At 43.2% G+C, this 27,070-nt stretch overlaps 1 protein-coding gene across 2 annotated transcripts in view; it reads right to left on the bottom strand.

Moving 5' to 3' along the window:
* The window catches only part of PXDN (peroxidasin), a 582,246-nt gene that overhangs the window by 279,916 nt on the left and 275,260 nt on the right, over positions 1 to 27,070 (bottom strand). For both annotated transcript variants that reach the window (XM_086926391.1, XM_086926392.1), the window contains 3 exons: positions 26,758 to 26,829; positions 26,553 to 26,624; positions 10,439 to 10,608 (listed from right to left, as the gene is read on the bottom strand). In XM_086926391.1, coding sequence (XP_086782517.1) covers positions 10,439 to 10,608; positions 26,553 to 26,624; positions 26,758 to 26,829 — 314 coding nt within the window. The remainder of the gene's footprint in view (positions 1 to 10,438; positions 10,609 to 26,552; positions 26,625 to 26,757; positions 26,830 to 27,070) is intronic.

Below are 27,070 nucleotides of genomic sequence, written 5' to 3'. Positions count from 1 at the left end.
TACCTCTACAGACCTTGTGAAGTCTCCTCTGAAACATGGATGGAATGAGACCGGTTTCTTTAGTGCTGGGTCGGCTGAGGCTTCAAATTCCACTGCACAGCCCGCATATGTTGCCTTTGTGATAGACAAGCACAATGCATGAGTCTAATAGGCCAAGAGGTCTCAGAACTCCTCTTACTGACACCAAGGACTAAGGCTGAAATAACTGGATCATAGCACAAATGTTAGTGATGATGAAGGGAAGTCCCTGACTGTGCCGTATCCAACATGGCTCCTATGAACAGAAATCAGGAATCAGATGCAATTTTGGTATATTAAACAAGAGCCCCAATTACGTCAAGATGTTTCCCATCATCTGGAGGTGGCGCCCGACTGACTGTGGTGAGTCCACCCTCAACAGTCAGTTATTAAGATATGGGAAAACTGGTAGCCCCACCTCCGATGAATGGCAGTGACTACAGCCATCAGTTTCATGAACACCCTAGGAGTTCTGGCAATGCCGAAGGAGAATACGGCAAATTGAAAATGCTCCTGGCCCACATTAAACCACATTTAACGCGTGTGACCCTGGTGAGTAGCCTCAGAAATGCGGACACTGGTGGGAAAACTGTCTTGTAGGAGTGGAGCAGGCTAGATAGCATGCTGTTGTTCAGTTTTCCTTAAAACGTTCTAAGGTGGAGTTATCTTTTCATCAACGAGACATGATCCATCAATAGGCATATCCATAAAGGATGCCAGAAATTCTCCAGAAAACTCCATGCTGCACATCCACACATGTCTCTGTAGCACCACTTGAGGGCTGACTGCATGCCCAAAGTATTCGTCCTATTCAGAGAAGAATAAATTATTATCAGCATCAGCCAACCCTGAAATTTTGATGCAGCATCCTTCTCCAGAGTGTCTAGTGACTCAGTATTCCACCAGCAAGGTGAACCCCAATTTTTTCCTTAGTACTCCCCCATACAGGGAATCAAAGAGGATTGAGGCATTCAGGAAATTAATGTTCTTTTTTGCCTCCTTTGTAGTCAATAAATGTAATTTACCTACTGGGCCGATATGTGCATGCCCTCTAGGACATAGCCAGTGAGATTTTGCTGGTGGTTCCAAAAGAATTTAGGGCCTGCATGTCTAAACCTCTTCAGAATAGTCAGGATAATAAAGCATTTATTCTTGTCTGAATAGGACGAAACTATGGCATCTAGCCTCCTGCCTGTTCACCGGTACAAAAGGGGGTGGTGATGGACGGAGCATCTGAACCAATCAAACACTCACACCCAGTCAACAGATCTGGGTTTAATCCAACATCGTTCTTTAGCCCACTCTGCCACCCCAGTTCAGACATGGCCATATGCAAATCAGTCTGACCCTGTGCCTCGTGGGAACAGTCCAGCCCGAACTGCCAAGCCATGCCTGCCCTGGACCGGAAACAAGCTTCCTAGGACCGGTTTCTGGCATTTCAGCTGTCTTCAGCCAGGCTTTCTAGAATCCAGTGGCAAAGTGAGCAAGGGACTCACGTCTGAGCATACCCTGCCAACTTATGGCGAACAAAGTGGTACAAAAGGGGGTGGTGATGGACGGAGCTTCTGAACCAATCAAACACTCACACCCAGTCAACAGATCTGGGTTTAATCCATCACCGTTCTTTAGCCCACTCTGCCACCCCAGTTCAGACATGGCCATATGCAAATCAGTCTGACACTGTGCCTTATAGGAACAGTCCAGCTTGAACTGCTAAGCCATGCCTTCCCTGGACCGGAAACAAGCTTCCTAGGACCGTTTTCTGGCATTTCAGCCGTCTTCAGCCAGGCTTGCTTGAATCCAGTGGCAAAGTGAGCAAGGGACTCAAGTCTGAGCATACCCTGCCAACTTATGGCGAACAAAGCGGTACAAAAGGGGGAGGTGATGGACGGAGCGTCCGAACCAATCAAACACTCACACCCAGTCAACAGATCCTGGTTTAATCCATCACCTTTCTTTAGCCCACTCTGCCACACCAGTTCAGACATGGCCAAATGCAAATCAGTCTGAACCTGTGCCTCATGGGAACAGTCCAGCCCGAACTGCCAAGCCATGCCTTCCCTGGATCGGAAACAAGCTTCCCGATTTGCATATGGCCATGTCTGAACTGGGGTGGCAGAGTGGGCTAAAGAGCGGTGATGGATCAAACCCAGATCTGTTGACTGCTTTGTTCACCAGCAGGCAACAGAAATATTTGGACCAAGAGTGTCTAGTGGCTGAATTACACTATGTGAAACCAGAAAACCTGGGATCAATTCTGGCTTCCTCACGTGACTGATGTGTGTGAAACAAGGTAATTATTGTATCTCACTTTGGCTTCTTTTTCTTCCTTATCATATATGAGAGCATCTTGAAGAACAGGAGTTCAGGATGGGCACTGGACAAACCTCTTGTGTTTGATTTAATACATTATTGATCAATCGATGATATAATTGAAAACTTGGTGTTAAGGTCCGTACGTTGACAACATTCATTTGGCAATTGTTTTTTCCCCTCCCAAGACAATACGGAGGCAGCTTTTAAAAATGTGCATCAGAGGACAGAAGTTTTGATTTTTAATCAAAGTGGACCTCCGCCCTCCCTGTGGTGGTCTGCTGAACTCAACGATCCTCCAAATCCAACCTCTTAAGCTGGAAATCTTGGAATCATCCTGGACTCCATGCTCTCCTTTGCTGTTCAAATTAAAGGAATCTCGTAGGTCTGCTTCATGAAAATCTTAAAGGTTTTCAATCTGTTCCTGGATCAGACTTTAACAAGCATTAAAAATGCAATCGGTCTCGCCTTTTATTAAGTTAAAGCCATTTGCTTTGCTATACAATACCATTAGCAAAGCAAATGGCTTTAACTTAATCAAAGGCGAGACCTATTGCATTTTAAATGCTTGTTTGTTTTTCTTGTGATTCATACATTGATGGATCCCATGGGACAAGACAAGCAGCTCCTAAAATTGGGTGCAGCAACAAAAATAGATCCAGCTCTCCAGTGAGGACAAAGCAAAGATGTTGAATCAACAACAGTTTGGGTGTCACAACAGTAGGTAGGAGAGTACCCCCACAGCTCCATGGATATGTTGTATTGCATGTTGTACGAAATGCGCATTACTGATTTGCAGAATTTGTGGCTGGTTTGTAATGGATGTGGTGATGTGTTCAAGGAGTATGACTAAATACCATTTAGGCACAACAAAAATGTCATGGCAAATGCAGTCAGAGCATTTGGAGTGTATTCCATTCAGTGTGGTTAACTTTGGTGCACTTGTATTAGAAAAATACTTAGTAGTAGAGGGGCGGGGGCACACTGCTTTCAATCAGTGACACCATAGTGTGGAGGTAGGGGGTGGAGGTAGAACTTCCACTTCTGTTGCAGCTCTGCAGATGCAAATTCACAGATAGTGGAGTCATCTACAACGTCCAGCGGCGGTTGTGCAGAGGACGCCAATGTCACTGCAGATGTAGTCTGCAACAGCTATCCATCCGTCAACTAATAACTAGTTTTTGTTGTACCAGAGAGCATAAATTAACAGGATATGGCCTGAACATTAAGTATTCATTAGAGAGAGTCACCATAATGGGCCACTCCCATCAGGAATAAAACTGTGCACTGTTTCACCCTAACTACTGAAAGGTAAAGGCATATGTGAATCACGATATCAACTCGGACCTAGATCAGACGATGGTTTTGGCTCCATGGGAGCACATCACATCCTCTTGGTGTTTACTAACATTCAGCAGGAAAACAAGGCACCTGCACTTTCAGCCTTATAAACGGGGGTGCGGGGAAAAGATCTGCACAAAATTGCAAAAGAACAAACATCGTAACCCGAAATGCATTTCTTTTTAAGGCAAGAACGAGAAATGCAAAATGGTGGGTGCGTCGGAAATAAACTCACATGCAGAACATGCACTGGTAATTTAATACGGGCAGGACCTCCTAATACCAGAATGAGGAGAATAAACATTACAAAGGAGGTGCTGAAAATGATAGGAGTAATTGCCCCACATTGAATAAGAGTCAAGGGTATACACACATTACAGAATCTGATTTCTGTTTACATTCAGGTCTTAAAATGCAATTTCGATAAAATGCCAGTGTCAGAGACACGCCTTTCGGAACACTGCAGTGGTACCACTGTATCTTGGGCAGAAGGCCCCATAACACAATAATTTTCTACCACAATTTCATACTGGAAGGAAGTTAGACACTAACAAGGAAGTGCGGGCAGATTATTGTCAAAAACATGAGCAGAGCGCTTGTTTATATTTGCATCGCTCTTTCACTTTAAGTGAAAGCGCGATGCAAAAATAAACACACGGCTGCCGTTGCCGAAGGCGACTGGAAAAAAACTAGTGTTGATATGACTAATCAAGGACAGAGTGTACAGCTGCAAGTAAAGTATCCAGTCCCAGGGGCGGGGCCAAAATCTGGACAGGGCGGTAACAAGGAGGGACTAAGAAGCCTCCTTTTCAATCGTGAGCCTGTGTTTTGCATGGAGGATGACACCAGCGAATGAAGAAGATGGGCGGGTCTTCAACTCCGCCTCCGAAAGCTTCGGAACCTGTATTGATTCCAAGAAGCCCTCGCATGGCGAGAGCAGCGGATGCGCTGCTCACACTAGGCCGAGACCTAAAAACTGTAATTAATACTTTAGTTAACTCTGGAATACTCAACCAGCATCTATCTTGGTCTTCCTGTGCATCTGAAGTGCATACTTCAGTTAATCCAGAATGCAACAAGCAGACAAATTAGGAGAGTGCCTTGTCGCCATAACATCTCTCCTCGTATGAGATATCTGCACTGGTTCCCAGTGGATCAGCGCGTTAAAATTCAAACTTTGACAATGACTTTCAGAGCTCTCCACGGTGAGGCCCCATGTTACATGTCGGACACAGACCCCGTATACTCAAGATAGGGTGCTCAGATACAACAATAGCCACCTGCTACGGATCCCAAACTTTCTGAAGTCTCGCCATGGAGGCTGCTCCTTTACTGTTCTTCTAGCCTGAACCATGGAACAGCCTTCCATTCAATCTGTGGTGGGCTGATATTCCGGCTGGCCCGACATTGTCTGCTAATGCGCTGTGACACTTCTATTTAAAGCAGCTGTGCGCTTTCTCAAGAAATTATTGATTGATTGATATAATGTTGTTCAATGAATTATAATAACCTAGGCACAAGAAAACTGACCTGACTCTTAGTTCACTAATGGCATTGTTGTCAGTGTGAGGTAGGCATGAATGTTTCTAAGTTCATGTTTGACAAGTATCACTTTTTATAAATGACTTTTAATGCAGTGGTAAAATCAGATGCACGAAGGTGGAACGCTTCCTTGTGTTAATCAAATATATTTTATTTTGAAGTGGCTTTATCATATTTCTACCTGTTTTTTGCACAATGGCTTTAGCAACAACTTCATTTTTAAGAGCAGGCATGCAGAACGCCTTTTCTGCTTCTTTTCCTTATAATTCAGTTAACCATAGAGAAAATTATTGTCCGTTTAACAGCCTTCTAAATGTCAGGGCTAATTCAAGTAAACAGCAGCCCAGGGGCTACAAGTTATGGCCAGGAGTGCTGCAAGCAGTACCTGGGCCATACTTTGAGTATCCCTGCGATAGAGATTGGCTGGATGGGGTTGTGTCCCGTTTCGCCTTTTATTGTTTCCTCTTTGACTTCGACTTACCTGTTGCTTTCATTCACAAGGATGATCTGTCCTGACATTGGCCTTGAGAGCGGGAGCAGGTCTGCATCCTCAATTTGGAGAGGGAATTGCACGGGGTCTGTAGCTTCCTTCGATGAGCGGAGATTTGAAGTTTCATTTTATGATACCATAATGATTTTGGGGGCATGAAGGCACACTTTTCATATGACTTGGAGTCCTCTCCCGAGCTCAGACACCAAAAGGCCCATCTTGTGGGGACCGTCATTGACATCTGCTTCCATGACTTGAACCCTGCAATTTTAGGTGGGAACATTGATGTGCTCTTGAATTTGGACAGGTTTTGAAACATGCAGAAAATAGTAGTGGGACAATGGATCCATGTATGAAATATCAAAATGAAAGGAATTCACACTGGCATGGAGGGGCTTAAAGCAAGCTCCTCTCGGTCTCTTCGGATGTGAAATGAAGCCAGTGGCGAGCTACATGGTGCCACCTAACTGCACGCATGAGTACTGCTGTGATGAATTCTGGATCCAGCTTGGGGCTATTCTAATGATGAGGAATATGGGATTAGGAGTATCCATCAATAAAGGCAACATCAGGTTACCTGGGAAAACCCATACGACCTTACTTCCATTTATTTGCGAGGAACAAATGGTGGTGGAAGGGTCTTTAATCTTCAAGTGTTGCTTGGTGATCTCGATCCAATGGATCAATTTTACAGAGTGGAACTAAACTCATTTGCAATTGAAGGCTACTGGTTGCTCCCGCTTTATTGAATGTGCACTGGAAACTGACATGTATTGACACATTATAAAATCAAGCTGTGCATGGCATGCTAGGCATTAGCACTGTAAACATCAGGCATATTCAGGATGGAGTCAGCCATTTGATGCAAAGTCCTCCTATATGCAGCAAATTCTGGGTACACTTCCCTTCTTGGGTTTGAGCGGTGTGGGTTTAATATTGGGAAAGAGATTTGCCTCTGCCATTTGTTTATTGTTGATGAAATCTGTGCAATATATTGCTATGTAAGGTTATCTACTCTGCAAGGAGAGAGGAAATATAAGATATATACCACACTAGTTTATCATTTGAGATGTGGAAAGGGATTTTCATTGGCAAGACTGTATGCAATTTACTGCCTTTTTAGATAATGCATTTTTGCTCAATGAAAATGAGGGAAGCCCACTGAGTGGAGCTAAGCAATTTAATGAGCAGAAAACACTTAAAAATGGTTTACTGCCTATTGTATTTCAATGTATACAATGGAATGGAATTTTATGTTATGAATGGTGCAGTACGTTTCAGGAATGTGCAATTAATGTTTGTGAACTGCGGTTTATGTTAACCATACATAAATGTATCTATTGCTCTCGTTCTATTGTTTTTAACATGTAATGTAACAAAGCTAAATTACAGGTAAAGCCCCCTAAAACCGAAGGTCCAACCAAGTCTGTACTTACTCTTCTAAAAAGAAATTATTAAAAAACCAAAAGGAGGGGGAGAAAGGGGAAGCCAGATAAACGGAATGATGTAGGACGGGGAAAAAGCCAAGCGAGAGTAATGGATGTGATAGCTTTCGATGTTTTTCAAAGACATGGCCGTGATCAAGGCACATGCTGACTCTTGTTCATGAGATGGAGGAGTCCTCGGAAGCAACGAGCGAGACACGGGTACAATTAGAAAGGCAAGTAACAGATTAGATGCAATAAAGACAATCTCTTGGTCTAGGCACTTTAGTGGGGGCTAGCAGAATTCAAGTGACACCATTCAGCAATCCAGGACTTTAATTAAACAAACCTACACTGCGGGAGTTCTAGGGTTGTTTCACATCATTTCAGCTAATTGGATAAAAGAAACAAATTATAGTGGCTTGCAAAATGAAAGTCTAAGACTGGAAATTAGTGTACAGATGGTGATAATGCTTTTTTGATGTTATAAATAGTATTTAAAACGACCTGAAATGCATGCTGATGTGCACACGAGACAAAAATGTGCAGATAGAGCCAAGGGAGCCAAAACAGTAGCCTAATCTAAAAAAAAAAAAAAATACAATATATTTAAATTTGACGTAAGAAACCCTAACATGTTACCGTTCTGTCAGCTTGTGTGGGTATTTTTTAAGTTAATAAGCAACACAAATCTTGACATCTTATTCCTTGTTAGTAATGGAATACTATGAGTATGTATAGGCTGTGCTACGTTATGTATCAACTCAGTGTCTTTTGCCGTTCCTTAACAGCATACTGATTCGGACGTAAGGCTGATAGAAAACAAACAAGAGAACAGCGTTAGCCAGGGTTAAACACTCACCACAGTTAACCTCATCGCTGCTGCCGACGGCCAATGGTTGTCGTGTGCACTACCTTTGGAGTGCTGCGCACGTCCGTTGGCCGTCGTGGCCCCGCCCGCGCAATAGAACGTTCCGCACTTTCGCGGAACGTTCGGCGGAGTTAAGCTCTTCTGGGGTTATTATACTCACTTGTGCCTTGGAAGAGGGGAGCACTTCAAAGAAGGGTCTTTCAAAAGTGCACAGAGGTCCTTTCTTCCTTACACTGGCTACAGACTCACTACAGGGGGAGTAATCAACCTTTTGTATGGGAACAGGACACAGCCTATTCCGGTGTGCCAGCCCCTCCTTCCCGGATGAGTCATTGGGATGCAGATGGGCACTGATGGAGACTGACTGAGATGAAGGTAAACATGGCCAGATAAAACTAGAGATTATAGCGATATCCAAAGACCGATACAGATAGAGTCAGAGAGAGCTAAAGACATATAGACATACTGACAGAAACAGACAAAGATAGATTGATACCAACAATTTATAGTGTTTGCTCATTTGCTGTAGAATAGAAAAAATACGCTGCCTGAAATTATATATACATTATTTAAGTTACCCAAGTGTTTTCCAATTATTACCCTTTAAATCAACCCATGTAACTTAAATATGCATTTTCCTTGAATCCCATGCAAAACACGGGCATCACGGTATTTTAGAAAAATACAATTTTGGGATTCAAAACACTCCTTAGAAATCTGAATTTACAGGAATCCATAGGAATGACTGGGTAGTGCATGTCACCCAAGTTTCTTCAATGTGTTCAACAAAGGTATCAGAAATTGGATTTCTGGTTGGCAGAGGTATGCACTCTGTCCAAGCAGGAACCACAATCTTAGGCAGGGTAAGTCAGATACACACTAAAAATTAACCAGGGCTTACCCTCTGGTAGCTTGGCACAGAGAAGGCAGGCTTAACTTAAGAGGTATTGTTTAAAGTATTTGTGCAACAAAGCGAAAACACCACAAAAAGACTCCAAACTAGGTTAGATAACCAGATTACGATTTTATAAATAAAACAAGACCAAAAATACAATATGTAGAAGTCAAGATATGAATTTTTAAAGATTAAATGCAAAAGACAGCGCTCAGCAGCAATGAGCGCCTATGGGGGTTATCTGGTCACGCTGGACTGGGCCAAAGTCCAAAGTTCAGCTCAACCGTGAAGGAGTGGCCTGGATACAGGAGCCACGCAGGGCCCGCTGAACAAAATACTTTGATCATGGTCACAAATGCGAGAGGGAGGGTGCAGCCAAGCAATTTGTTTGTGTCGATCCCGCAGTTGAGGTGATGCATCGACTTTCTTCATGCAGTGGTGACCATGTGCCGGTACCGAAGACAATATACCAGGCCAAAAGGCGTTGGCTCCCTAACGAAGGTCCGGGTTTCTCCAAGCAGTCGAGGGAATGCACTATTCTTCCCACACTGCAGTGATGTGTTGGTCCCGATCCATCGGTTCTTTAAAGAGATGTGCTGGTTCCGAGTGTGATGCGTCGCATCTGCTCCAACAACAGCAATGATGCGTTGGTTCTGCTACTTCAGAGAGGAGATGCATCAGTTAGTTCTGGAACAAGTGCTTGGGTCCACTTACAATGGACCAGGCACAGGAGCAGGTGGAGAGACTTTGATATACCAGTCTTAAAAACAGGAGGCAAACCAACAAGCCCTTGGAGATCATGCTGGTTCAAGCAGAGTTCAGTTCTTCCTCAGCAGGGTAAGAGGGAAGCAGCCATCACGGCACCACAACAGAAAAGCAGTTCTCCAGAGCAGCATTCTGCAGAGCGATAGTTCTCGTAGCAGCACAACAGTCCTTCCTTACCGAGTTTTTTTACAGGTCCAGAAGTGTCTGATTTGGTGAAATCAGCGACCCAGCACTTATACCCACTTGTGCCTGGGAAGTGGGGAGCAATTCAAAGAAGGGTCTTTCGAAAGTACACAGAGGTCCTTTCTTCCTTACCCTGTCTACAGACTCACTACAGGGGGAGTAATCAACCTTTTGTATGGGAGCAGGACACTGCCTATTCAGGTGTGTCAGCCCCCCTTTCCCGGATGAGTCATTGGGATGCAGATGTGCACACAAGACAAAAATATTGCAGATAGAGCCAAGGGAGCCAAAATAGTAGCATAATCTAAAAAAATGTAAATACAATATATTTAAATTTTACGTAAGAAACCCTAACATGTTACCGTTCTGTCAGCTTGTGTGGGTATTTTTTAAGTTAATAAGCAACACAAATCTTGACTTCCTTTCCTTGTCAGTACTGGAATACTATGAGTATGTATAGGCTGTGCTAGGTTTTTCATTAACTCAGTGTCCTTTGCCGTGCTGATCAGTGTTCCTTAACAGCATACTGATTCCGACGTTGTAAGGATGATAGAAAACAAACAAGAGAACAGAGTTAGCCAGGGGTAAACACTCACCACAGTTAAGCTCTTCTGGGGTTATTGTGGAAACTGATCTTCCTTGAAGTCGACGTGGATATTCACAAGTAGCTGCAGCCTGGGCATTGCCAGATTCAGCATAGGATTTCAGTAAGTCAGATAGCCACAGTATCTCACAGTCACAGTGCAATGCATTGGAATCCAGTCGCCTGTTTAAGAAAAAAACAGACATAGCAATTTATACAGTGTTTACTCATTTGCTGTAGAATATGTAAGTTACCCAAGTATTTTCCAATTATTACCCTTTAAATCAACCCATGTAACTTACATATGCATTTTCCTTTTATCACATGCAAAACACGGGCATAACAGTATTTTAGAAAAATACAATTTTGAGATTCAAAACACTCCTTAGAAATCTGAATTCATCGGAATCCATAGGGATGATTGGGTAGTGTATGTCACCCTGGTTTCTTTATAGTGTTCTACAAAGGTATCAGAAATTGGATTTCTGGTTGGCAGAGGTATGCACACTGTCCAAGCAGGAACACAATCCTAGTCAGGGTAAGTCAGATACACACCAAAAATTAACAGGTGCTCACCCTCTGGTAGCTTGGCACAGAGCAGGCAGGTTTAACTTAAGAGACATTGTTTAAATTATTTGGCAACACAGCGAAAACACCATAAAAAGACTCCAAACCAGGTTAGAAAAACAGATTACGATTTTATAAATAAAACAAGACCAAAACCACAAAAATACAATATGTAGAAGTCAAGATATGAATTTTTAAAGATTAAATGCAAAAACAGTGCTTAGAAGCAATAAGCACCTATGGGGTTATCTGGTCACGCTGGACCGAGCCAAAGTCAAAAGTTCAGCTCAACCGTGAAGGAGAGTGGCCCGGATACAGGAGCCACGCAGGGCCCGTAGAACAAGATACGTTGATCATGGTCACAAATGCGAGATGCAGGGTGAAGCCAAGCAATTTGTCTGTGTCGATCCCGCAGATGAGGTGATGCATCGATTTTCTTCATGCAGTGGTGGCCATGTGCCGGTACCGAAGACAATATGCCAGGCCGAAAGGCGTTGGCTCCCTGAACGAAGCTCCGGGTTTCTCCAAGCAGTTGAGGGAATGCACTGATCTTCCCACACTGCAGTGATGTGTTGGTCCCGATCCATCAGTTCTTTAAAGCGATGTGCTGGTTCAGAGTGCGATGCGCCGCTTCTGCAACAGCAATCATGCATTGGTTCTGCTACACGCACAGAGGAGATGCATCAGTTAGTTCTGGAACAAGTGCCTGGGTCCACTTTCAATGGACCAGGACCAGGTGGTGAGACTTTGATATACCAGAGTTTTAAAAATAGGAGGCAAACTCCCACATTCTCCACTGCACTTTTCATCCTCCTCCGTGCTCAAAATCAATTCATCCTCACAAGTGAGCTAAAGAACGATGCAAGATTCAACCCAGATCTGTGACTGGGGGTGAGTGTCTGAAAAGTTTCAGCACTCCATCCATAAATCAACTTGTGTTTGCTTTTAGCCATGTTGTTCAGCACAGCAGCAATTGCTATGCACTATGGCTGAAAGTTTAAAAAAAAGAAGGAAAAAAAAAGACAAAAATCATGAAGAATACTGGGCACGTCACGGCGCTTTTTCCTTTTTTACATTTTTTAACTTTCATCTATACTGCATAGCAAAATGGTTGTACACTATGACAAAGCCAAGAGCTTTAGAATATTGTTTTGACAATTATTTAAAGAATGGCCGCTGTGCTGTGCATGGCCGCTGTGCAGCATGGTTGAAAGTAACTAAAAAACAAAACTCTGCAGGCAGTGCTTAACATGGCTACAAATACATTGACAAAGCCACCAGATTTCATAGACGCGATATTGGCTTTGCAAATGCTTGTTTGATATTCTGCGAATGACCTCTCAAAGCCTCCGCTCGTTCATAGACCCGTCTGTCATGCTTGTGGCTCTTAACTCAGGCCAACTGTGATGAAAAACGAAATAGCTGCTATTCGTGGACGTACCACAGCATGTAATGACATGCTGTGTGTAAGAGCTAGCAAACAACTTAAGTAAACAAATCTCCGTTGAGTGAGCGAAACTTCCACATGTTAAATATTGCGGTCTTCGCACTCGTTAGCTCGTTTAGCAGTTACTTAATGATGTGTACAATCGCGAAATGAATGGTTCTAATCAAACCTCGCTTGATTACGAAACCAGGACACACTGCTCTAAGTACATTAATGAACAACAGCACGGCCAGGCACATCATACATTATGTGAAAATTGGTGTACGAACATGACCACATTCAATCTGAAAGTAAACAAACATTAATTTATAAAAGAAAAAATGCAGTGCGCAATCACAAAAACTGCGAGATAGTTATGGTTAAGTACAGTTAAGGGAAGTACAGTTTAAAAGGATTTCTTTTTTAAATTTGCGAGTAACTTAGTGTGCTACGCTTAGTTTAATAAAACTACACTTCGCGAAGATAGATAAAGTGCGGGAGGGCAAAGTTTATTGAATTATCAAGACTTGGTCTCCACTATATCAAATTAAAAAATGAAGAGAATTTGTGCTGATCATTTAGTAGTAACTGAGATATGAAGTTACAAAACAGTACCAGACTGCCATGAAAGAGTTACTTTTATTTACACCTGTTGTGTTAATTTACAAATTACTCATGGATTCAGACTTTTGCTCCAAAGACAAAATGAATGAAAAGTAAATTGACTGGTAAAGGAAGCTTTTTCCTTTATTGTCCACTTTGGGATCAATGTATTCAGATGGAGTCTTCGGATCCAGGCTATTGGGTTGGCTATGACTGAAAATAGTTTTGCTTGTTATTACATGACTTCAGGCATCTGAACATGTTCACGAATCATGCAGCATGGTAAATAGGCCACTTAATAAGGTATGGGGAGCATCTCCTGAATTCGTGGTTTATAAAACGTTATAAATAAATAAAGAAGTGGAGTATATAAAACAATGAGATAGCGCATAAAACAACTACAATCATTTATTAGTGTTTGATGCTGTATTTAGGGACACATACTAGCCTGTAGAATCTACACGACAATTGTAACTTTGCAATAATATAATTTCCTGTGGAGAAGAGTGCAGAGGTTGTTAATAATGGGATTGTATATTGCATTCAAGAGTTACCTGCACCAAAAGTTCATATTTTTGATGTTCTCAAGGGCTGCATGTACTGTTACTAGTCGCATTACTGAAATCTTGTGGATATAAACGGTCGCTGCAGCTGCTTGAGAGTAAGATATTCCCTTTGGCACCCAATGCTAATTTTATCCCGCTCCAAATTTAGTAGGATCCCTGCGCCGTCTGACAAATTTAGCCAATGCTGCCACTCCGATTTTCGTTTGCTTCAAAAACTATTTCAAATCGTACAAAGGTTAAGGTCTCACTAAAAGAACTAGCATCATGTAAAATAAAACACCTGACCCCAGACAGTATCTTTTTATGTAGTATTTTTTTGTTCGGGCTTTTGTTTGACCTTTACTACTGTTTTGATGTCGCAGGTAAAGGGACAGGACTACGTGTTTAGCGCTTTACCCAGGCTCCACTACCTCAGTGAATGGACTTGACCCAGCTTCAGAGCTGAGGTGAGCCTGGTGCTTCCTTAAATGAACTCTGAACATTCGTGTCCATATTTCACCCATGTTCCTATGTGTAACCAGCTATACACCATGTGTAATTGACCAGCCAGACACGAGTTAAGCACTACTAAACTTGATAAATTTTTTGGGAGAGTTACATATATCCAGCACTCAAATGACTTTCATATTTATCTATACTAATTCACCACTTAACCTTTATGGGTTTCGGGAGTAGCGTTCTAATCACCCAAAAAGCGCTTTGACGCCTTGTTAGGGGTAAGCACTGTATAAATGCAATTACAATATTTACATACCCTTATAAACTGGTTACAAAGGCTGTTTGTTTTGTAGTTCGAGTACCCCATGGGCCCCCACTCTGCCTATAAAGTAGGGTTACAAAACGAAAAATGCCTGCCATGTGTTGTTTAAAGAGCCTGCAAAGGCCTTGTCTTCACACTAAATAGGGTTATAAATAAAATTGTATGTATACATTTGCAATGTGACTTTTCAATCTTTGTTTTCTTTCATTATCAGTCATGGATGATTCAGGCAGCCCTAGAACACCATTACAATTATTTCTGTTCAAAGCATGCACAGATAAGTGCTGAAAATAAGCTTTAGGGGACTGCTGATTTTTGTACCAACTGGGACATCAATATAATGTGCTGACAACCCTAATCACAAGACTGGAAGTTTGTTTCAGGATGAGCACAATATTTATTTCCTCCACCCTTGATCCCTGGACACTGAATAATGTCATAAAAGCAATAGTGTAACTTGTATCTGAAACCCTATGCCATCCCTCAATAACATGCTGATTAACTTCAGCTGTGTCTGGGAATGCAACCTGCATTCAGACAACTTACTCCTCATTCTCGCACTATATAAAACAGCAAAAAATAGATTACAAACTTTTGTGAGCACTCCCGTTTCCGGGTACTGCTCAAGACTGGAAGTGGAGCACAATCTAAGGATGGCAGAAGCAAGAATCCATCCACACATTGACTGTCTCTGTGGAGAAAAACAGGCACACCCCAAACCTGTGTTTTGGGAATGATGTTACTAATCTATCCTAAATGTTGTATTCTATGTGAAAAATAAAGCACCAATGTAATTTTTTTGGGCTCTGCAGGAGGGAATGGCCATCAATGTTGCAGAGTACCAGCTTCCAGAACTTTTTTGTCAGGGGTGGGGGGGGGGGGGGGGGGGGGCGGGGGGGGGGGGGGGGGCGGGGGGGGGGCGGGGGGGGGGGGTCGACATTTACAAAGGTTTAGATGGGAGGGCTCAGCCGACAAAAGTTTGAAGACCTCTGCTGTAGATATTGTGGGCTCCATTTGCTGTCACTGAATCGGCAGATATAACCATATATCTGTTGGAAAGATTTTCCGGAGTGGAGGGGTGGTGGGTGAGGGGGGTCAAGATAATCATGCTAATGCTCCAACAGAAATTTAAACCTGCATGGTATGATGTGCAGCTCCAGTGGCAACATTGCAGATCCGAAGGATTCCGCGGCCTACACATATCCTATATCCCAATTTGGTACCACACATCACACAAGATACACAGACTAATAAAAACAAAAAAATGGTACTGCACCTGACCAAAGGCTTCTGTAGACATACATACATATGCATCTGTTTGTTACGTTTTAATACACACCCCTCGGATACCAGAGGTTATGACATCCTGTGATAAGCCAATTTTGTGTCCCCAAAAAAATCCAAGTCTATCAGCCCAAAGGGTACACATGATAGCGAACCAGGTCTGGTGAGGCAAATCTTAAATAAATACATACATCTTCAAACATTTGTTCTGACAAAGAAATCTAAACTGAAACTTGATCAAGAAGACCATGCTATCTTTCAGTTTAGGGTTTTGGGTCCTGGGAACTTAAAACCATGGTTACCTTGGGGTTGGTAAGGGCTAACCAACTTAAGATCCAGATATAACCATTCTAACAGATGATGGGGATAAGGATGAATTTGAACGCATTCTTATAGGTGTGAGTCTACCCGACTAGGAGGAGGGAAGCAGAGAGGTGTACCTCTTCAACCCTGGAGTGACCACCAAGTGTGTACTGGAAATGGTGCAGGGAGGCTTGCTCACCAGGCAGAGCCATTACTCCAGAAGGTTCGTCTCTATTTGCATGCAAAGCTCTTAACAGTTCTCTCCAGGTCCTGGGTGCAGACTTGTTGGGCAAGATATGGGAATCCCAAGTCGGCAGCAGCTGCAAAATAGTGTAGCGGAGGCTAGGCACAGATCGGGTCTAATGCTAACCTAGAGGAAATGGCCAGCTCACACCTACAATATCTAGAGAGTGACAGAGCAGGATCTCATTTTGATGTACCACTTCAAATTTCTGGAGTGGGATGCCTGCTTATTTTGACAATCCTTAAGAGTATTGAAGCAACCAGTTCCCATTCACAGTAGGTTTCCCCTATAAATTTAAAACTCCAACTAATGGGTACATGCAGTTTTGCAACTTCTGGGAAACAGTGGGAGAGTTGCTCTGTAGAGCAGGCTTATCGTGTTCCCAGCATGTTTTGTTAGTACATGTCATATAAGGGTCCCCGCAAAAAATGGCAAAAGCTGATCTGTCTAAATAGTGGCACAAGAACAAGCCAAATAGCATTGCGAATTTTAAAGACAGATACAAGGGAACCTGTGGTCATAGCGATGGCTAAGTTTTTGAGCTGGACATGGGTCTCAGGAAGGAATAGTTTGGTTGCCAATGTAGGTTCTATTCTGCATTAATGAAGTGAACATTATTATGATTGATGTTTCCCCTCTGATAGGTACTGTGGCCATATTGCTTTTATGTGCTTTTTTTTGGATATAGCTAATGAATGCAAATATTATTTATTATATATATATTTTTTTGTTTTAACAATTATCTTTTAATAATAATTGTATTTTATAAAGTCTGGAACACTTGGTTTTATATAAATGTATTTTATATGTGTATTTTATGATTGAAAAATATCGAATAAAGATTAATTGAATTGAATAGTACATGTCATCGAACAGAATTAATACTCCCTAAGACTTTCTCTTGCAGAAACAATGTGTATCCTACTTCCCGAAAAAGACTGAAGATGATGTTGTGGTGGGTTGGCCAGGCCATTTTCTGTGAGGGGAATCTAGCCTCAGGTTTCAGTCTGTTTGTTGCACAAAAATGTTTATCATGTAGGGGTAATCCTAAACGTAGGTGCACCGCAGGTTATTGAGATCACTCCTCTACTCACATTTCCTCCAGTGTTTGTAATCTGTTTTCTGTTCTCAATCATATTAGGGGTTCCAATATTGACAACTCCTATTTCACACAAAACCTTTTTTGAGATAAAAAGTGGTCCCCATTAGCAGAAGTTGCTGGAGGGCAGACAGTGGTTGAAGGCCTCTCTTCTGGGAGCAAGCACGATGCAAGCAAAATACTATAAATAAGTTGGCACTAGCTACAATCAGGGAGAAGAGATTCAAAGAAGGCTGGCACCCATATCGGAAGAGGTGAGCAAGTTTAAGATGTTTCCTATCAGGAGCACCAAGTGTAATGATTCTTCAGATCAATCATTTGCTTTCCCTAGCAACCACGTTCAGCTTGCCTGGCATGTCGGCTGCTAATAAGATTCAGTGTGCTGGGCAGCTCCCCCTTCTTCTTCTGCAAAGCCTTTGATGAAAAACAAACTTGCTAGGCTGCTGATAACATTGACTATATTCAACATTGTGGGACAGACTGGTTGACTTTACCAATGCGTTTTGTTAGGTGGCTGCAAGAAAATCTTGCAAGAGAATACATTTGAGGGCATGGCCTGGACATCACATAGAAATCTGAAATCCCTGAGCATGCCAAGTGAGAGTTGATAGTTCCTGGAATGAGAAGAAAGAAGGAAAAGCACAAGCTGTGCTAGAGTGGGAACCAGCCATTTTACTTCAATTTCTCAAAATATTAGACTCTAGGCCATGGTACCCGAGGCACAGAGCTTTGTGCTGCACAAACTGTGAACATCGGTTATATGCGTTATTATTTTGAGACGTTCATCTGAAGCAATCGGAATAAACCAAAAGCACAGTTGGCCTGTTACAACAAATACATAACACCCAAGCATTAGCCTTTGGAATAATAGAAACCCTCGATATTTTTTAAGAAATGAGCTTGTAGAAATTCTGCGAACTGACACTTTCTGGTCTATTTGATATATGCCAGAGATTTACTTTTGAATAAATGTATGCGTTTTCCCAGCAGCTGAAGGAGGCTAGTCCTAAATAGGAGATCACTAAAAAAATCTTATGAGACATCTTCCTAAACCCATTTCAGGGACATTATCCTCAGAATCGGTTTCAGATTAAACCTGAGGAAACGGGATCAGAGGGAAGACATAAGTGGGTTGTTCTCGCATGCGGTTAGTATAAGGCTTTCAAGCTACAAATTAGTTCAACGCACCTGTAAGTGACTGTGCCTTGGCTCAAAGTCACCAGATGTATCTACACAGTGCACGAGCCTCTAATGGGAAGGACTGAAGTCTGCCGACGCCTTTGATGGGAACTTCAAAGCACGTTCAGGATCAGATACTCGGAGGTAATTAGTCCACAGTTTTTACTTGCGATTGGAAAGCAAGCAAGAGCGGGACTAGAGAGAGCCCTGCCTATTATCAAGCCATGCTGCAACACGAAAAGGGATTGTCTGCCTCGCTACCTCCTGTCTTTGATCTAGGACTGCATCTTCCTTATGTCAATGTCTCCACTGCACACTCAACTAGCCAAATAAAAGAAAGTGCATCGCCATTCTAAACAAACAAAGGCAAATGCCAATAGGTTTTGCACTTGAGAGCTATGGCTTTTGCAAATATTTGCTTCCATGCCCAACAGCTGCACGGCTTCTATGGAGCTTGTCTAAATTTAATTGCAAAAAACAGAAAGCGCTATGACCCAAACAACGTTAATGTGCTTTTAAAATATATATATTTTTACCTTATTCTTTCTGGCTCTGTCATAGCATTTTTAATATTATTTTTAGCCAAGTGCTCCCTGATCCCTTTTCACCTGTCCGCTCCCCTCACCCACGTGCTTCTCTCCTGTCCACCTTATTTTCGTAATGGCTCATCACCAAACCCACTTGGGGAGTGAGGTAACCTGGAAGCATAGAGGGAGGAAGAATGGGAAATCACATGGACAACAGAAGGTGGGCAGGAGGGCTAGGGAGAGCACAGATACAAAGAGGGAGTTAGAGGGGGCCAGAGGAGGTGGGGGTAAGCAGAATCTTTTGGGCTAGGACCTAGGTGTAAGTCTCATGTTTGACTATTTACCTAAATATGACAGTGAAACTATTCGCAAAATTCATGCCGGAGCAAAGCTATGGGCAGGTATCAGCGGTAAACATAGTTTTGTTCGCATGCTACACAACGTATGCCATGACAACGCGGTTGTTACAACAACCGCGTCTTATTTCGCATACCGTTACAACGCAAGTTGGAAGAACGACTTGCGTTAGGGGGAAGAAGGTATTGGATTTAAAATCCAACACCTTCCCTTGTATCTGCACAGACTGGAGTTGGAATAGTAATGGATACTATTCCAACATCCAGCGCCCCCTAAAAGCAAGTCGTTCTTCCGACTTGCGTTGTAACAATATGCGAAAAAACGCAGTCATTGTAACGACCGCGTTGTTATGGCATGCGTTGTAAAAGCATGTGAAAAAAATGCCTATATTCACTATCAGCACAATGTCAAACCTATTTAATCCTTCATCTTCCTTTCTGAGCTGATGAGGACAGGGGAGTGAAGGGATATGTTCTGGGGTCGGATAGCACACAGGACAAAGCAAAACGACTAACTAGCCTGATATTTTACCTTTATTAATTGCATAATGAGCGGCTCAATAAATACAACAGGTACGAGCAAATATAAAACACAATATGTATACACCATTACAGCACATCAAGAGGAAAAAACAAGAGAGAACACTCGCTTTGGTAGCATAGGGCCCAAGCAAAAGGTTGGAGAGATGTGTGCCCTCACCACCAGGACTCTTACCTAGGGGACTAGGAGTTCCATCAGCCACTGAGAGGGCACAGGAGGGCCGCACCCAGCTCTACCCTGTTTAGTGCTAAAGAAAAGTGCCACCAAACCCCCGTAGTGCAGGCAAAGCCAGTGTCAAGGGCGGACCTGTTTTATCCAGGAAGAGGCAGGGCAAGGCACCCTTTTATACTTTAAACTGGATTTTCAGTAGGCATATAGCCCCTTACACATCATTTGCCTTTGGACGCCTTGACCTGATCTTCAAAGAGGTAATTTCGACTCTAGCAAAGTAAACTTAAGCGTCTATATTAGACATCTGGCTGACAATACTGGTGGATGAAAAGGAAGATTTGTTGCACTTGTATATCAGCGTAAATATCTGCTTGTTTGCTTTGTTAGCAATAATGAGTGCTCTCCACAGAATCTGTACCAAAACTGGAATTATGGGGAAACGGAAGGCTAACGAATCAGTAAAGGGTACAGCTAGGAACATGAGGCAGATAGTTGGACTTTGGAAGAAATAGATCTCCTCGTTGATAACTCGAGTCTGTCCTGTATCAAGAGAAAACCACTAAGACCCCTAAAGCATTTGGTGAAGTTCATAAATTCTTTAATTGGAACGGCAATACTAAACTAATCCAATACCCCAATTATACTGAGCCACCCTTACAAGTTGCTTCTGAAGCCCTATAATCAATCCCCTAATGGTAAAAGTTCTCTGATATCTCCAAACATCATGGCTCACACACACACGAATAAATGTGCTCCCAAAACAGAAGCTTTTTGTACATTGGGTGAAGCAACTGCTGTAAATGGCGCAATGGAACTTCTAAGGGAGGAACTAAGTGAGGTCAAAAATGTGGTCTCAACACTTTCTGCGAGATTAGAGGAATTTTTAAAACTTTGTATTTGACAATGACTGTGACAAGTAGTGGGTAGAAAATCTACCACCAAAGGGGGTTACAGAGTCACCTCCTTATTGCCAGACTTGCAGATGCTCTAGTAAAGAGCACATAACAAGGGAAACGATAAGGGGAAAGGGAAGGGATCTGCAAATCAACCATGGTCAGCAAATTAAATATTAAAAAGGCACCCTCTTGTAGCAGCTATTCACCGACAGACCAGTAACACTTCTCATGAGGGTTATATTACTTCAAAAACGAGTTATAATTATGAGTAACCAACCAGCAATAACTTTAACAATGCCAATAAGGAACCATGGTCTATAAAAGGGATGGCCGGTATACATGATATGGTACCTAAACTCCGGCCCAGTACATTAGAGGGCACTGAGTCGCTCAAGAACAAGGTCATGCAGTGGATCAGGGCCATACAGCAGTGCTATTGTATAATATGGCCACATCATTAGTCTACAGTGCTATTCATTACCAAGAGAGATACACGATTATATAACATTGGTCGTTGGAGACAGGGCTCTCGTGGAAAGACTTATGAATGAATGATTGAATGGCATTTTGTACCACGCATACTTAGCCCCAAGGGGCATCAAGGCGCAAAAAACAGACAGACAGAGAAGTCCAAGCTACCAGATAACAGGACCACAAGACCGCTAAGAGCTCGATCCCTTGTATGCCTGGGCGAAAAGCCAGGTCTTCAAATGTTTCCTGAAAACCGCCAAAGAAGACTGGCTAGAAAGCTCCAGGGGGAGGGAGTTCCAAAGTTTTGGAGCCAAGGTGGAAAAGGCTCTACCTCCCCATCTCACCTTAGCAAAACTGGGAACCGAAAGCATGTTCTTAGATGATGACCGGAGGGTTCTTGAGGGGGTGTAAACACACAGAAGAGACCCGATTCCCTCCGAGCCTGAGCCATGTATAGCACTGTGGGCCAGACAGAGAAGTTTAAAAGAGATCCTAGATGGAATCGGAAGCCAGTGAAGGTCCCTTCTGGCTATGGTTGCAGAAGCGAGTCTAGGAAGGTTTAAGACCATCCTGGCCGCAGCATTCTGCACCATTTGAAGACGGTGGATGGAGCCTTTGCTGATGCCACTATAAAGGGCATTGCAATAATCTAGCCTAGATGAAACTAAAGCAAATGTTGCTTGTTTCCGAGCTACCAGGGACAGGTAGGGGGCGATTTTCCTAAGAATTCTAATTATGCCACAACAAGTTGACACTGTCCTATTTACCTGGGAGTCGAATGACAAAGCGGGGTCAATTAGGATTCCAAGATTCTTGGCGGTAAGAGTGGGGCGGGGGCATTCTCCCAAGGACGGGGGCCACCAATCCTTTGACCAAAGATCTTGGCTCCCTCCAAAGACCATGATTTCAGTCTTTTCGCCGTTTAGTTTTAGAAAATTACGGACCATCCAGCGAGAGACTGCTTCCATACATGCTCTGAACTTGGGGGCAACATCGCTAGCTGGCTGGGTGATAGATACCAGGATCTGAGTGTCATCGGCGTACGATAATACATCAAGACCAAAGGATCTTACCACATTAGCAAGTGGGGTAACATAGATGTTAAATAATAAGGGGCTCAACGACGAGCCCTGAGGAACCCCACATTGCACTTCTTGAGAATCGGAAAGAAATCGCCCATTTTAACTCTCTGCTCCATATGATGAAGGAAGGAGGAGAGTAAACTAAGGGCATGACCCTCTAAACCGATTTCCTTGAGCCTGGAGATCAGGATTGACGGGGACAAGGTGTCAAAAGCTGCTGTGAAATCTAATAACACTAGCAGAGCAGAATGTCCCCTGTCAACCTCAGACCGGATTTTATTGGTCACCACCGTGAGGGCAGACTCAGTACTATGGGCTGCCCGAAACTCATGTTGAGAGGAATCTAACAAGTTGGAATTCTCGATGAAGACAGATAGGTTACGATTTATATGAGACTCCAAGATCTTAGCAGGGGCAGGGAATAGGGAAATTGGACAATAGTTTTTCAGTATTCCCGGGTCAAGAGAGGGCTTCTTAAGCAGTGGCTTAACAACGGCTGTCTTCCAAGGGGAGGGGAAAATCCCCTCGCTGATCGCCATGATCATAACCTCTAGTAAAGGGGGAAGAACAGACTCTCTACAGGTCTTCAAAATTTTTAGAGGGCAAAGATCGAGGGGCGAGCACGACTTGGTGGCATCGAGTAGGAGGTTAAGATCATCTAGGGACAGGAGGGGGAAACACGTGAGCTGCGGTTTAGGTGGAACACCAACTTCATCGACAGTAGGGGGGATTGGTAAGGGAAGGGGACCTGTTGTGTTGGCATCGAGCTCAAGATTGCTGCTTTCAAGTGAGCTATAGATATCCGCAATCTTAGAATGAAAGAAACTTGCTAAGTTATTACAGAGTTCCTGTGTTTGGATGGTGGGATCGGCTGATTTAGGTGCCGAAAGAGAGTCGATTATATTAAACAGGTCTCTTGAAGATTTAAGGGAGGCCTTGAGATATGTAAAATGGCACCTTTTTTCTTCGACAATCGCCTTCTAATAATCTCCGAGTAGGGATTTGTTCAAGGCTTTTCCCTGTAAATCAGGACGAGCGTTCCAAGACCTCTCTTGTCGTCTGCATTTCTGACGCATAGATCTTAAGCGGTCAGAAAACCAGGGTTGAGAAGGACTTTTTCGGGCTGAATAGTGCCGTTTGGCCGGGGCAAGGGTGTTTATGGCAATGGCTAAGGCGCTGGAGAGATCAGAGGCAGCCCTATTGGGATCAGCCAAGGAAGTACAGCTAAGAGCATTCATTAAAGGTGACATAGTGTCATCGTTGATTGCTCTGTAATTCCTTCTGGTTTCCCACACACTGCTCTTAGATTTATTACAGGGAGTGGAAATTACTTTGCAATGGAAAGGAACTGCCCGATGATCGGACCAAGAAAGAGGGATGGGTGTGCCAGTCGTAAGTCTGGCATAATTCGAAAAGCCATCCAGCGTATGGCCAGCCAAATGTGTAGGGCCATTAACCAGTTGAGCCAACCCGCATGCCGCGAAGCCGTCTACAAGTGCTAATGTGTCCTTAGCATCTGAGGCCTCTAAATGAAAGTTGAAATCACCCAAGATGCTAAATTGTGGCTTATCAACATAAGGCTCGATAAGTTTAAGAATGTCCAGAAGGAAAGTCTGTCTTGGCCCGGGGAGAGGGGGGGGGGGCGTCTATAACAAAGAATGCCCGAGAAGGAGGCTAAGTTGTCAGAAGGCAGAAAGAGGCTCAATGCGGCAGGTGAAAGTGTCTCTAAACAGGATTCCCAGCCCGCCCCCCTGTGACCCCCCCTGTGACCCCTCCTATCCATCCTGGACAGAAAATAGCCCTCCGGAACTGCCTCCACCAGATCTGGACCTGAAGCTTCAGAACCCCAGGTTTCAGTGATAAAGACCCAGGGAGGCTTATTTTGAGAGACAAAGTCGTTGAATGCAACATTATTACGGACCAAAGACCTAGCATTTATAAGCAAGCCAGCTTCGTTAAGGAAATTAGGGGCAGGTGAATTGATTCCTGGTTTGGCCTGTTTTCTATGATGATAATGTCGGGGGCGTGTAGATCTCCTGGCCCCTTTACAACATTGGGTGTTGACAAGAATCTCAGGAGGGAAGGTCAAATGGCAAAGCTTAGACGGGGGTCTAAGTGCAAGAAGGGTGGCATGAGAGTACAGCTCACAATTTTCTGGAAGTTCAAAATGAGGCCCCGCCCGCCTGGCCCCTGGCGCGTCCTTGGTGCGGACGGGCGCAGACGGGCTTAACTTTGGCGCAACTTCGGCGCATATTCGCTGTGCGCGTTCGCTGTGCGCAAAGAAAGTCATCCCGGTTAAATCAGTGATGTCAAGAGTCTGGCGTCCCACCTGACAACCACCAGTCAATGGGAGCGGGGACCCAATGTCTGCCGACGTGCCCTCCACGCAAACGGGAACACCCGCGGTGGAACGGGGCACAGGCAGGGAAGGTAACAACAATGAGGAAACAGCTGATTGACAGATCGCTTTCTGAGATTTATCAGCTTGGATCTACATACCTCATTTACCACGGCTAATATAACCAAGTCAGGAATTTAATTTAAGTTTAATCCTCCATTTCACTCATATACGACATTGATTAAGATTTGTCCAAAAGGACTAATCCTGCCCCAAACAGTCGTTTTCTGGGCCCTGACATAGCAGAGGTAGGCTGACTGCCTAGGACTTCCTTGTCTAAACAGTACTCTCCCGCTGGTGTAATGCATATTAAAGAACTAAACACGGATTATATAAAACTTGGGAGCCCACTTAGTACAGATGGCATTGGAATAGACTAGGCGACCCGCGTCTTTATGGGCATTAGGAAGGAGTTGAATAGGGCTAAGGGTATTAGTGCAAATAAACTACAGAGTCCCCTATTAAAATTACTTTCAAGAAACATTGCTGACATTATGCCCAAGCCGATTGATCCAGTGTGAGGAGGTTTTATAAATCACCATGACATCTCTTTACTCCACAATACCTAGACAACTATCCAGTATTTTGGAACAGATATTCCTCATTTAATTAGAGGCTCTACCATCAAAAGTGGGATGTTCGACTTGGGGTCTACTGATTATAATCAAGAATACCACTGCTTGTAAAATAAGAAGATTATGCATGGACACCCTAGGCCTCCTTGCAGTAGTAGAAGACTTTCAGGAAGGATTCACAGTCAAAATATGTAATGCATATAACCGCTCCACGCCTAGAAACAGATATTCTCCTACAGCTTTCGGAAACTATTGAATCTTATTACAACAAAGTACCGGTTTCACTTATTGGTGACTTCAATGTGACATATTAATCTCAGGAGGGGACACACTCCTTGACAGAGGCAGCGGATAAGCCCTGATCTGGAGGCAAAGGAACTAAAAAAGCTGTTCTATTGTAACTCTTCAGCTAGCCTCGATGACTGTCAACCTTATCATGCAGCCTGGCAACGGGCGCACAATATCTGAACAGAAAGGGAGGATTTACTTTAAAAAGGGGCAATTGAAGAAATGGCTGTAATTTCCTGCTCAGACAGTGATCATGATGCTTTGACTCAGTCTTTGAAAGGCATCCTGTTCTGGGGGGAATGATTAATACTAATGTTCCCTCTTGCCTGATATTGCAAACAATGTCTGGTAGGTAAAGTGGACACACATTAAGACTAACCCTGTGTTTATGGCCAGAGTGTATGGCTCCTGCATTCAGCCCAGGTAGTATACAGGACTATAATTAATGCCCACTTGAAGGCATTAGCTCATGGACGTTTTTGCTGAAAAGTGGACATTTGGGAAGGGCAGGGCAATGTGGCATGGGGCAGTGAGTTCTGAGAGAATGCATCGTGCCTTAAGGGCCCCAGTATTGCTTGACAAAGACCAAGAGAGTTTGACATGGCATAGCTTTTGTATGTGCAACAACTGACTTCACAACTGTACAAAAAATTAAACACACAAAAACTTGACATTACGGTCAGATTATATTATGATCTGAAGTTGTGTTGCCATCGAGAACACTTTAGTCTCATGCTTAGTTGTTTATCTGTGTATAGTTTAAAGATTTGGGTTAGAGAAAATTCACTTACAATCTCTTCATGGACTCCAAGTGATTGAACGTTCCAGGAGCCAGGCGAGCAATTCGATTGTTATGTAAGAACCTGTAAATGAAAGATAATAAAGTTCATATTCACGACACATCCACAGGTATGTACCAGGACTCCAGCACTAGAATACAACATGCCATGTACAGTCTTTACTATTAAAAGGAGTAAATAAATGAAAAATACTTACAGCCTCTCAAGCTTTGGTAGGTGATGAAATGATTCTGGCTCCACCGTTTCCAAATGGTTAAAGTGCAAGTATCTGCAAAACCAAAGGAAAATGCTGTAAATGACTTGCACGTTTTGCACAGTATTCTGCCCAACTGAAACTCATGCTCTTATTTACAACAGAAAATACACCTCTGCAATGCAGTGGCTTGGCTATTCAAATCCATTGTGTTAACAGCAAAATGAAAAATTATTTTTAACTGAATATTAGCTTTTGTTTATGCCCATGCACCATAATGCATTTTCAGACTGTACGTGTTTAACATAACCTTACA

This window comes from Lissotriton vulgaris, chromosome 6 (genome assembly GCF_964263255.1).
Source record: "Lissotriton vulgaris chromosome 6, aLisVul1.2, whole genome shotgun sequence".
Taxonomy (NCBI): Eukaryota; Metazoa; Chordata; class Amphibia; order Caudata; family Salamandridae; genus Lissotriton; species Lissotriton vulgaris.
This window is presented reverse-complemented; position numbering and strand designations above follow the sequence as displayed.